This window comes from Myotis davidii, unplaced genomic scaffold (assembly GCF_000327345.1).
Source record: "Myotis davidii unplaced genomic scaffold, ASM32734v1 scaffold225, whole genome shotgun sequence".
In the NCBI taxonomy this organism is placed as follows: domain Eukaryota; kingdom Metazoa; phylum Chordata; class Mammalia; order Chiroptera; family Vespertilionidae; genus Myotis; species Myotis davidii.
Window position 1 is genome coordinate 261,815 of NW_006296222.1, and position 12,589 is coordinate 274,403.

General features: G+C 38.1%; 1 protein-coding gene across 2 annotated transcripts in view; it reads right to left on the reverse strand.

Annotated features, from left to right (window-relative positions):
- Positions 1–12,589, reverse strand: part of FSTL5 (follistatin like 5) — a 570,527-nt gene that overhangs the window by 32,099 nt on the left and 525,839 nt on the right. For both annotated transcript variants that reach the window (XM_006771055.2, XM_006771054.2), the window contains exon 15: positions 10,678–10,802. In XM_006771055.2, the coding sequence (XP_006771118.1) occupies positions 10,678–10,802 (125 nt within the window). The remainder of the gene's footprint in view (positions 1–10,677; positions 10,803–12,589) is intronic.

The following is a 12,589-nucleotide window of genomic DNA, read 5'->3' on the forward strand; positions in this document are numbered from 1 at the left end:
TCCCACATCCCCAATCGGCCCTGCCCTGAGCCCGACCAGGGGCTGCACCTAGGGATTGGGCCTGCCCTCTGCCACAGGGAGCAGGCCTAAGCCAGCAGGTCGTATCTCCCGAGGGGTCCCAGACTGCGAGAGGGCACAGGCCAGGCTGAGGGACCCCCCTCACCCCCCAGTGCACAAATTTTTGTGCACCGGGCCTCTAGTATAAATATAATAAGAAAAATGATTCTTTGATGAATTTGAAATTTTGATAATGACTTTATGAATCAGAAGAATAAATATAATTGATCTTACTTCTGTAAATCCTAAGCTATGGTAGTTCAAGATGTTATTTAAAGTATCTATAGATATAAAAACCTAAGTGACTGAATGACTGAATGACTGAACGACAGTGGCAAGCGCACCAGGACTGGGATGAGCGGGTACAGCACCAGGCTCGGGCTCCTCCCCGGCCACCTGCCATTTCACACACTACTACATCCCCCGAGTGGTCCCTGAAGGATTGCTAGTGGGTGCAGCCCAGGCTGAGGGACCCCTCTGGTGGGTGAATTCATGCACTGAGCCTCTAGTCTATAAAGTAAAAACCTAAGAGACCATTACAGCAGAATGACCAGAACAACTGGTCGCTATGATGAGCACTGACCACCAGGGGGCAGACGCTCAATGCAGGAGCTGCCCTCTAGTGCCTAGTGTGCTCCCACAGGGGGAGTGCCACTCAGCCAGAAGCCAGGTTCATGGCTGGCAAGCCCAGTGGTGGTGGCGGGAGAAGCAGGAAGCCGAGTGGTAAGGAGCAGCGAGCTGGTGGGCAGTAAAAAGTGAGGGGTCCCAGACTGCATGAGGGTGCAGGCATGGCTGAGGGACACCCACTACCCCCCCACCCCGTGCAGAATTTCATGCACCGGGCCTCTAGTTTTAAAATAGTAAAATATGGTAAAATGGATAAACTTTAAAATCAGATAAGAGGTAGTATCTTTAAAAGGATTTTCAATATAAATTTTGTTGGCAGGGCACAGATCAGACTCAGAAAATAACAAATAGATTAATGCAATCTCTGTTTTCAAAAGGACTCAAATAATGATGCCTAAACAGTATATCATTTGCAAATTTATGAAATATAAAATACTAAGTTATTATAATAATGTACATCTCAAATGACTATTGCCAAATGATTTTTATTCCACTGTACTTCCATTCTTATCAAAATCATTTGTGGTCAAATCTCAGAATTAAATTCCATTATTTCCCAGTATGAATTATTATTTGTATGGAAGTAGAGTTGTTTTTGTTTTTTAAATAGACTTTTATTGAGTTCAGAGAGGAAGGGAAAGGGAAGGAGAGATAGAAACAACAATGATGAGAATCACTGATCAACTGCCTCCTGCAAACCCCCTACTGAGGATGGAGCCCATAACCTGGGCATGTGCCCTTGACTGGAATTGAACCCAGGACCCTTCAGTTCACAGGCCAACTCTCTATCTACTGAGCCAAACCAGTTAGGGTGGAAGTGGTGTTTTTGATGTCAAAAACTACCAAGCAAATTAAGTCTGTATGCAATGAATTGGGAAGATGTGTTTAGCCAATATAAAGATACACAAACCAATGACCTATTAAAATATTTTTAGTATCATGTGCATGATATATATGTATATATTTGTTTTTGTTGTTGTTAATCTTCACCTGAGGACATTTTTTTTCCATTGGTTTTTAGAGAGAGTGGAAAGTAAGGAAGAGACAGAAAAACATTGATGTGAGAGAGACACATCAATTGGTTGCCTCCCACATGTGCCCTGACCTGAGGGCCACTGTACACCCATGCTGTTCCATAGCCTTGCTGTTTAATAGTTGAGTTTTTAACACTATTGAGGTGTTCTACAGTTGTGCTGTTTCATAGACGTGCTATATCACAATTAATCTGTTTGCAATGAATAAAGTCTCCTCTTTCACCCATACCCCAAATAGGGAATTCCTGTTGGAATTGCATTGGTGCCAATGACCACTGGTTGACACTACCTAGCAGAGAGACAAGCAATCTATGCAACCATACCATTTTCTTGTTGAGGGTAAAATAATTTGAATTACCATTTCCAGCAAAACCCTAAGTCATATGTGACAAAGGAAAAAAGCACCTAGAAATGTGCTGTCTCCTAAAGAGATTACTGGATCCCATCAAATGGATAGCCCTATGTTTTACTGAACACTTTGATGAATTCGCATAAGGACCTCTGAGAGAAGATGCAAGAGCTATTTTACTTTGCATAATAAAACTCAAGAGTCAGATCTGCACTGTAGAGTGTTTCTAAATTATGTCATTAGTGCTTCATTGATTTTCTCAGTAAAAAGATTGCTGTAGTATCAATTTATTTGGAGGTTTTATTAAATACTAGGACTAGGTGTCTAGTCATCATACCCGAACAAAACATTTTATTTTTAAAAAGTGTAATCTACATATTTTGAATATAGTTTGCTCTTTAAATCCAACCTCATTTCCCCATACAACAAAAATATTACATAACAAATGCAGGCTACTAATATGACTAAGTGATATTCTGTCAAAAGAGGTGCTGGTTTATTTGGTTCATACACATTGGACACAGGCTCTTTTCTTGTTAACACAGGGCCAAGCAGGAAAGCAGACAGAATTCTCTAATTCAAGCAGTAATCAAGATACCAAGCTGAGCACAAACATACAATTCTCGGCTTTAAGCACTCAGTGATTTTCTGTCTAAGTATTTTACACTCACTGTTGGGCTGCACAATATGGTAATGAAGGTTGAAACTACTGCTTAAAATAAAGACAAAACCAGTAAGCATAATGAAAAAGAAGAATGGCATTATAGATCAAAGCCTGAAGGGTATGGTGTGTTTATTTCTTTTAGAAATAAGGTGAAGAAAGTTATCAAGTATTTATGTAGAAGAAGCTTTGCACAAATATAAGAATGCTGGAAGGTTTACCAAAAATGATTTGTATATGTATGCTCATACTCACTCAAAAAGTATATATATATATATATACAGTTTGCTTAATAAACTATTTATGAGCGTTCTCTTTTTCAGATAGAGCAGACCCTAGGTTGTGGGGAGGTAAGGATAGTAGGTGCTGACAATCTAGTTAGTGTTTATGTGTAGGAGAGAGAGAGGATGAAGAAGCAAAGAAACTGGAGAAAGAGAAGGTCATAGTTTCAGAATTTATAAATGTTTCAGATATTCACCATTTGAGAGACTACAGATAGAAAGAGCTCTAACTTCTGGGATATTTGGAATTGTTTTGTTTGTTTATGTGAGTTTTTTTCTCTTTGTGAGAATAATTAGCACATAAGTATGAAGGTAAGAAAAATATTGAACTTCACTGAATTGTGATTTTGTTAGATCTTCATCTAAGAACCATTTTTTGAAACAATTTTGATTGCTGCTTATTATCCTAAGACTACACTGCTTCTAAAAATGTATTGAATATTTGATATTTTCACTTTCTGATGTGCTACGATTTCAATGTAACCAGACAATTTTAGTGCTGGAATTGTATCTCCATACACCTGGCCTGCCCATGCATCAAGTCACAAGTATAGAGTTGTTTTGATATATGGCTAGCCACATATATATATAATTTTGCTTTAACAGATTTGATAAAATACGAGGGAGTACGGTACACTTTACTTTCACTTTCACAGAATGTTTATTTTTCCTTTGGAGAAGCTTTAAGGAAACATATATCAAACCCAATCCCTTCTTAATCATTTTCTTGCTATAATTTATAGCAGAAAAGGAGTGCTATAGACTTCTCTTCAGGCTGCCAGAATGGTAACCACTACTTATTTCAGTTTTCCTCATCTCTGGCAGTGGAGCCATAGCCACTGGCTGTCAGGATTATAATAGATCTGAAACAGGATTAACCCTTAGCTCCTTACTGTCATATGTAACTGCAAGCACTCTTACATCCTAAACCTGTTCTACCAGGGGCACATCATGAGACGGCAGGGTTCTTTGGAAAAACAATGATGCTGGGAAAAATAGAAGGCAGAAGGAAAAGGAGAAGACTAAATGAGAGATAGATTGATTCCAAAAAAGAAGCCATAGGGACAGGTCTGCAGGAGCTGAGCAGGGCTGGTGAGGACATGACATAATGAACATCACTCATTCACAGGGTTGACAGGAGTTGGAGCAGATTTCATGACACCTAACACACACATTCTTACATTATTCTCCTGTAGTTAGACAGGCATGAGCAGAGTAAGGGCTGTAGGTCAGCTACGGAAGGTGACCAGGGTGGAAAGCCTGGGTACCTAGCAATGGGCGAAACTGGGAAAACAAGGACCTCACTCCCAGGGGGACCTTTCTTCCCTTAGCATGTCGCCTCATGTGGTAGGAACAAGGGGGCCAGATAAATAGCCTCATGACACTCACATGAAGCCCTTGCACAACCACTCCCTTTAGCATTAAGCCTCAGGATAATGAGCTTCTGACCCGCATCAAATAACCTTAGGAACAGAGCCTCAGGTCTGTTGACCACAGAGACAGAATTTTGGTCAAACTGGAGTTAACATCTAGGCCTCAGTTGTGTTTCAGCTTCACACCCAGAAAAGCAGCAAAACCAGGCAGAACAATGCCATGTCTGACATCAGGACCAGATGCAGTCACTATTGAACCCCTGTCCTGGCACAGAACAATCAGTGGAGACTGGAACACTGAGGAGACACACCTGGGAAGCTGATGCTCTCTACTGAGATTCTCCCTTGGGCCCTCCCCTAAAATCCCGCCCTTAGATTGAAAGACTTGGCACTTCTCTCCTCTCTCTCTCCTCTCTCTCTCTCCTCTCTCTCTCTCTCTCTCTCTCTCTCTCTCTCTCTCTCTCTCTCTCTCCTTCCCTCCCTCCCTCTCCTATACACATTAAGTTTAAGAAACTGTATAATTAATCAACCCATACAGAAAAATGACAATAATAAAATGTCAGTTTTCTAACTGCTCCGTTTTTTCTCTCAAGAAATAGAAACATTTTAAAAGTGGATCTCTAGAGAAATATAACTGAAAGAAACAAGAGAAGGAGTTTGAAACTCTAGGCAACATAATCAAATGGTGGCGTTGGGGGTGACTTAAATGGGAAGCTAGTCTTTCAAAGCATCTAAAATAGCATCGCCTAAGCTGGCATCTTCCCTTTCTATGTATAGGACTAGTCCTGGAGTGGTATGTGAATAAGAAGTAATTTCCTTCTTGTATTTACTATAAGTATCCTCTGTGGCAATTGACATCCACATGCTTGAACTAGATGGGATTACCTTGGCCTCTAGTCCAAGCACTCTAACTTGAGAGAGGCCAAGAGCTAGAGGACGCATGATTTGCAGATGTTTCAAGTGTCAGGATATAAATACATCTTTGCTCATTAAGTGGTACATCTATTTACTTGTAATGATACTATAATAATTTAGTTCTTTGGATAGAAATTATGAGTAGAACAATGAAATATTTTGCTTTACACCTGTAGAATACTTTTGATTAAAAAATAATGAATTATTTTAATTTTTATAATATTCAATAGACATAATTGGTTCTTCTGAAAATTATATATGTATATTCATTTTAACAGTTCATCTTCAATATTACCTATCTATATATTTTTATATAGAAAAAATTCCAAATTGAAATTCTTCATATAAGAAATATATATTTCTCATATCATTGCAAAACACACTTCTTTTGCACTGGATAATCTCTTTAACTTTAGAATTATGATTCATGATTTATGAATTACTTATTGAAGTTTAAGGTTTTTAAAGAAAATTCCCTATTAACTGCAAATCTGAAAAATGAATATCTAGTTAATATACATTGCCAGTTAACTGAATTGTGCAATGAATTACTAATGTAAAAAATACATCATTTATTAAATATTCAATGGAATCATTTCTGTGAAAATTAACAAAACATAATAGATAAAATATTCTTAAAACATATACTTATAGTAACTTAAATAGGTATATTTTCAATAATCATCAGAAAATTGTTATTAACTAAATTTTAAGTAATTTAAATTTTCCCTAAATAATTGTGGAGGGAGGAATTAACCAACTCATACACAGTGGAGGGGGTTGGTGGGTGGGTGGAGGGGGGATAAATGATGATGGGTAGAGCCTTGACTTTGGATGGTAAACACACAACACAGTGTACAGATTATGTGCTGTAGAATTGTGCAGCTAAAACCTGTATAACTTTGTTAACCAGTGTCACCCCAATACATTCAATAAAAAACAAAAAAAAATCTACTATAGAGTTTTAATAACCTTTAAAAATAAACTTGGTCAATAAGCATTTATCCTGTCCCTTTCAGAAGCTCAGCAAGTAGCTGGAACTACTGGGGAGACAGGCTAATAATGCAACCTCTCTCACCTGCCAGGGAGTTTAGTTAATCATATTCACAAGTGGGGCTCACAAATGGTTGCATGCTGCTCTGGAGTTTTTCTGCATTATCGCCTGGACAAACCTTCATATTTAAGAACTAAGAACTCAGGGACAGACTTTTGGTCCAGTAACCAGAACACTACAGGGCTAAGGACCATTTTGATTTAGATCAAACACAGTGTAGCACTGGTGTATCTGATTAATCCCCAGTCTAGGGCTCAGGTAGTCTTTTAATTTCTATGGAGAAGGAAGGTACAAATAAAACAAAAATGGGGTATTTTCACTAATAAGCTCTTACTCTAGAGCAGTGGTTCTCAACCTTCCTAATGTCGCGACCCTTTAATACAGTTCCTCATGTTGTGGTGACCCCCAATTTCACCCCAATGTTACTGAAATTTACCTTGTTATGAATTGTGTTTTTCAGCATTTGAGATGATTTCCTCACTGTTAAACCTTGCATATATTTCCAGGTCAATCAGAAGGTCTGACTCAGAATATGTTTTTAATTAATGCTACTTTTCTTCCTCTGACCTCTCTGCACGTCAATCTGGGTTTTTTTCCTCAGATGGCTACACCCTCATTTCAAATAATTTATATCTCCTGTGTCTGAAAAGCTCCTGGACAAGTGTCAGGATTTTATATCCTTAGTGCCTAAAAACCTGTAGGCACTTAATTCATGTTTCTCATAGGAATGGAGATAAAGAAGGAAGAAAGTGCTGGACTGTTTCCTAAACCAGAATATATACAAATTGAACATAATTAAAGCATAGTGATTAATCACAAAAACAATATGTAATTATATATGTGTTTTCCGATGGTCTTAGGCAACCGCTGTGAAAGGGTCGTTCGACCCCCAAAGGGGTCGTGACCCACAGGTTGAGAACCACTGCTCTAGAGTATGAAATAGGAATAATTACATGTGGCGTAAGCTGTGGCACTCAGGGAATGGGATTGAATTAAGGTGAGGAGCTGAATGAGTGGATGGCACCAGGCCCTTATCATCAAATATTTCTTAAATTGTAATATTAGTTTCCTGAAATTCAAATTCCTCAGGCCATTCAAAAGAGACCTAAATTAGGTTCTCAAGGGTTTTTAAAGTGCTGAGAATTTCAAACTGTCTTGTGAAGACTGATTAGTGTTTTTTTTTTTTTTTTTTTTTTTTTTTTTGGTATTTGCTGATTGCATCCCATGGGTGTGTGTGTGTTTTTAACTGCCAGTTTATCTTTTAATATAGGTTTATAAAGACATTTTGGTTCTCTTAGATTCCTCAAGTCTTGATATATTTGACAGAATGGATTAAACAAGTTTGAGAATTATAGACACCAATAAATGAAAAATGGAGGAAAAAATAACGATAAGAAACTAAACAGGGGGAAAATAGAGACTTTTAGCAAAATTGTAACTAATCTCAGGGAACTCCCTGCACCAGTGTAGATTATGAGTAGTCCGGACAAACTATTATAGGCAACTTAATATTCAAACGTGTTTTATGCCGCCCCTTGGAAAAAATGGAAGTAAGCTGGCAAATGCCACAAGAGCCCATGGCAAATGGTGTTGCTGGACATGCAGGCTCAGATCTGCCTGCCAGGAGATGGAAGTTCTTATTCCTGCTCTTCGCTGCCCCCACACAATGCATGTGCTCCCGAGGCGGAGCTCGCTGCATGTTTGAGATTGTGTTACACACTGAGAAATGCAGTCAGGAGTGTAAAATATATAGCTCTTCCCTCGATACTATATATTCTGGTTTAGGAAACAGTCCAGCACTTTCTTCCTTCTTTATCTCCATTCCTATGAGAAACATGAATTAAGTGCCTACAGGTTTTTAGGCACTAAGGATATAAAATCCTGACACTTGTCCAGGAGCTTTTCAGACACAGGAGATATAAATTATTTGAAATGAGGGTGTAGCCATCTGAGGAAAAAAACCCAGATTGACGTGCAGAGAGGTCACAGGAAGAAAAGTAGCATTAATTAAAAAGATATTCTGAGTCAGACCTTCTGATTGACCTGGAAATATATGCAAGGTTGAACAGTGAGAAAATCATCTCAAATGCTGAAAAATACAATTCATAACAAGGTAAATTTCAGTAACAAACATATAAACACATGTGAAATTTCGTTAGAAAAACATGGATGGTACGTGAAATTGGTAGGAGAAAGGACCATATCATATCTATCCCTCAGGTTTTCCTAAGGTGGAACAAATCCTCATTATGTTAAAAATACTTTACATATTTAATAGTTTATTTCTGTAAAGGAATGTTACTTTTTACACTTACTCTTCACTGTAGTAACAGGAGTAATTACTTTGAAGTGCAATAGGAAATTTGATCATTCACTTTCATTAAAATGGGATCTATATGCAGGTAGGATTGCTATAATTTAATTTCCTATTCTTATAAGTATTGGCAAAACACTCACACATTTCACTATACATCCCTAAAAGGGGGGAAAAAACATTTACAAATACACTCAGGCATACTTTTGGGTGTTTCTCATAACATATAGAAATAATTAAAATGCAATTTTGCCTTATATGTAGTCACATTATATGGATGTTCTTCTAATTATTATTAGCTCCAAATCCCAGAAGGTCATAATCATGTTGAACCTAAACAGATGTCATGTTCTGAAAGTAAGTCAACTATACATACAAACACAGAATTGCACATAACACTGCATTCAGACAAAGTTAAACTCCTACCTTGGAAGTTTTTTGTTTTATCATAATGACAAGTTACTTTTTGTAAGGTAAAAGGAATACCTAAAACTATATACTCTTGACCCTATTTGTTTCATAACCACAGGGCTTTTGCCCTAAATAAGTGTATTAACAATGCATTTTTAAAAAACCCAAAGCTGATAATAGTATATTAAACAGAGTAATGGGAAATAGGATAATGGGGTAAATAAAAGCAAGTGTTACATATTAAATTATTGATACACTATGTGGTAGTAGGAATAAAAACATATATATTTTTAGGTAACATCTCAAGTGGTACCATTTTCAGTTCATATGTTGATTTCTTTAGTTTCTGAATTATTATAGTCTTTACAGCCAGACCTTACAAATTATTATTACTTAATGCAAATAATATACTTTTTAGCTCTACTTATTTTCCATATAAGCATGTAATAATTGTGATAGTACTTACGTTTTTAATCACTTTATTGCTAAGCATATACTAAGCAATATGAAAATAATGGTCAACTGCTTGAGAAATATACTTAAACTCTTACATACTTCGCTGCACCAAAACCAGTTTATATATAATGTCTTGACTGTGAGCCACAATTCTGCTTCATTAATTCACCTTTTAATTTTTCAACTTGAATTTTTCACTCTTTCAGAATTCTTACAACTTGAACTTTTAGATGAGATCATTTTCAATTGAATATAACGGAAGCACATATACACTGCAATCAAACATTGGCTCACAGAACATAGCTGGAGCAGTTCCCTGTAGTGAGAATTCACTTGAGAAGCAGGTCAAAAGATTACTTGGGTTCAGATTCAATAACATTGTTAAGCAATACTTTTAAAATTTTTCAATAAATTGTGAAGATACATAATCCTTGAAATTGTGATTTATCCAAAGTATCCCCCTTTTAAGCATTTAACTGATTTCCATGAAACTTTGGTGTGATGTCACTAGAAATTTCTACCTTCTCACCTCTTGTTAAATACACAGAGATAGAACATGCCAACACCATGTTTTCTCAAAATGCAGAAGACCTCAAACATTTCATTTCAACTCAAATGTCAGTTTTTTGCAAAAGCCTAATAAGACCCTACTTATTAGTATTGGCAAAAATATTAACTAAAACTTTGATTTAAAAATGCAACTTGCCCAGCCGGCATGGCTCAGTGGTTGAGCATAGACCTATGAACCAGGAGGTCATGGCTTGACTCCTGGTCAGGGCATATGCCCGAGTTGCGTGCTGGATCCCCAGCATGGGGTGTGCAGGAGGCAAGCTGATCAGTGATTCTCTCTCATCGTTGATGTTTCTGTCTTTCTCTCACTCTCCCTTCCTCTCTGAAATCAATAATTAAAAAAAGCAACTCTGTGTTTATAAATTCATTTCTCTATTGGGCTTAGGAAGAAATATATGGCAGAAAATTCATCACTAATGTTGATAAATAAAAATTCATCAAGCACATGAGACAAAACTAAATCATGTGCCCTTTTGTGTGTCTTGTTTGTGTAACTGAAATGTGTTAGGGTTCCTTGTGGCTTTCTGTCAAGATTAGAGAGAAATCTAAAACTGATCATTCATTTTAGCACTTACCTCATGTGGGTGATGAGGAGTGTGGTAGTGGGAATGAAAAAGTCGTCCACTCGGTCAAACTGCTTTCCCACGGGCTGGGTGTGGATGGTGTGGTGAGGCACATTCCCACTGGCCAGGGTTATTACCTACACAGAACACACCCTGCTTAGATCTTGGCAATGCATTCCCTTAACAGCATCAGCTTTCTGTGTATTTAGACAAGAAAAGAATCTCTGACACAGACTCTTTATTGCCACACTCTTTATTATTAAGTAAAATGGAATTCTGTAATTGCTTATTTTCAAAGTAGAAACTTCAGTTTTTACAAAGAAAAAAAAGAAAAGGCAATTATTTGTCTTGAACAGTTCCTGCTTAAAATATAAGATCAATGTATTAAACAATGACTGTATTATAAAAAATTAACTTTGCTATAATGAGAATAATAAAAGCAAGCATACATATGTAAATAAGATCTTAGCTTTCTTCCTTTTTTTAAAAAAAATAACTTTGTTGAGCTCTAATGGATGAACAAAAACTGGCCCTCCCATGGAACAGAGGGGGGAGCATGGCACTGAAAACTCCAAAATAAATCACATCAAATATTTTAGATCTTAGAAATCCCAAAACAGATAAAATCTTATTTTAAAACAGTTTCCTCTTATATGTAAATTTAAAATAATAGATTTAAGTAAGTTTTAATCAGAGCTTTCTTCTTTCCAACTATTCACTAATTGGTTTTTAAAACTTTGATAGTCCATTAAAGAAAAGATAACTACATTTAAAATTTTTATTACTCATTAGATGCCCGGTGCACAACATTCATGCACTCGGGTGGGGGGTGGGGGGGGGTCAGCCCAGCCTGTACCCTCTCACAGTCCAGGAGCCCTCAGAGGATGTCCAGCTGATGGCTTAGGCCCATTACTCCTGGGGAGCAGGCCTAAGCTAGAAGTCGGACATCCTTAGTATCGCCACGGAGGCAGGAGAGGTTCCTGCCACCACTGCTGTGCTCGCCAGGCATGAGCCAAGCTTCTGCGTTGAGCGAGATTGGATGGAAACCAGCTCTCCAACATCCCCCGAGGGGTTACAGATTGTGAGAGGGTGAAGGGCAGGCCAAGGGATTCCACTGGTGCACAATCGGGGTCAGGGAGGAACACAGGAGGTTGGCCAGCCAGGCAGGGAGGGACTGTGGGAGTGCTCCAGGGTGTGTCCAGCCCATCTCGCTCGACCCGATCAGCCGGACCCCAGCAGCAGCTAACCTACTAGTTGGAGTGTCTGCCCCCTCATAGTCAGTGTACATCACAGTGACTGGTCGACCAGTTGACTGTCTGCCCCCTGGTGGTCAGTGCATGTCATAGTGAGCGGTTGAGTGGCCTTAATCTCATTAGCATATTACACTTTGATTAGTTGAACAGCCGACTGGATGACCAGACACTTAGCATATTAGGCTTTTAGAATATTCTATTATTCATCAAATTCTATTAGGGGTTTGTTTTTTTTCCCCCAGTTTCTCATACCTCCACATGTTTTGTTGTTGTTGTTTTTATTGTCTCTGCTGCACTACTACTGTTCTGTTAGCTTTTTAAAGTCTCTTCCTGCCTCCCCCCTTTTGCTGGGAGCCAGTCCATCCTTGCTGTTTCAAGGGACCTGGCATATATGGCATACTGTTCTTAATATGTTTGCTCACCTTCTTGGCGCTGTGTTTTAACCAAGGTCACCTCTCCTAGAAAGGTTGTTTCCCCAGGCAGGGATTTTCCCCTGAAGTTAGGGAGGGAATAAAACCTCTTAACTGCCAGGCGGGTAATTAATCACTTTAACTACAAACAATCATGCTTAAGCTATATAATCTTTACTCCCTGGAATGGAGATAAGAAACGCCCTAACCTTTGGAATAGAGATTGATAGGATTGAATCAACTGGTATAAATACAGCTGGA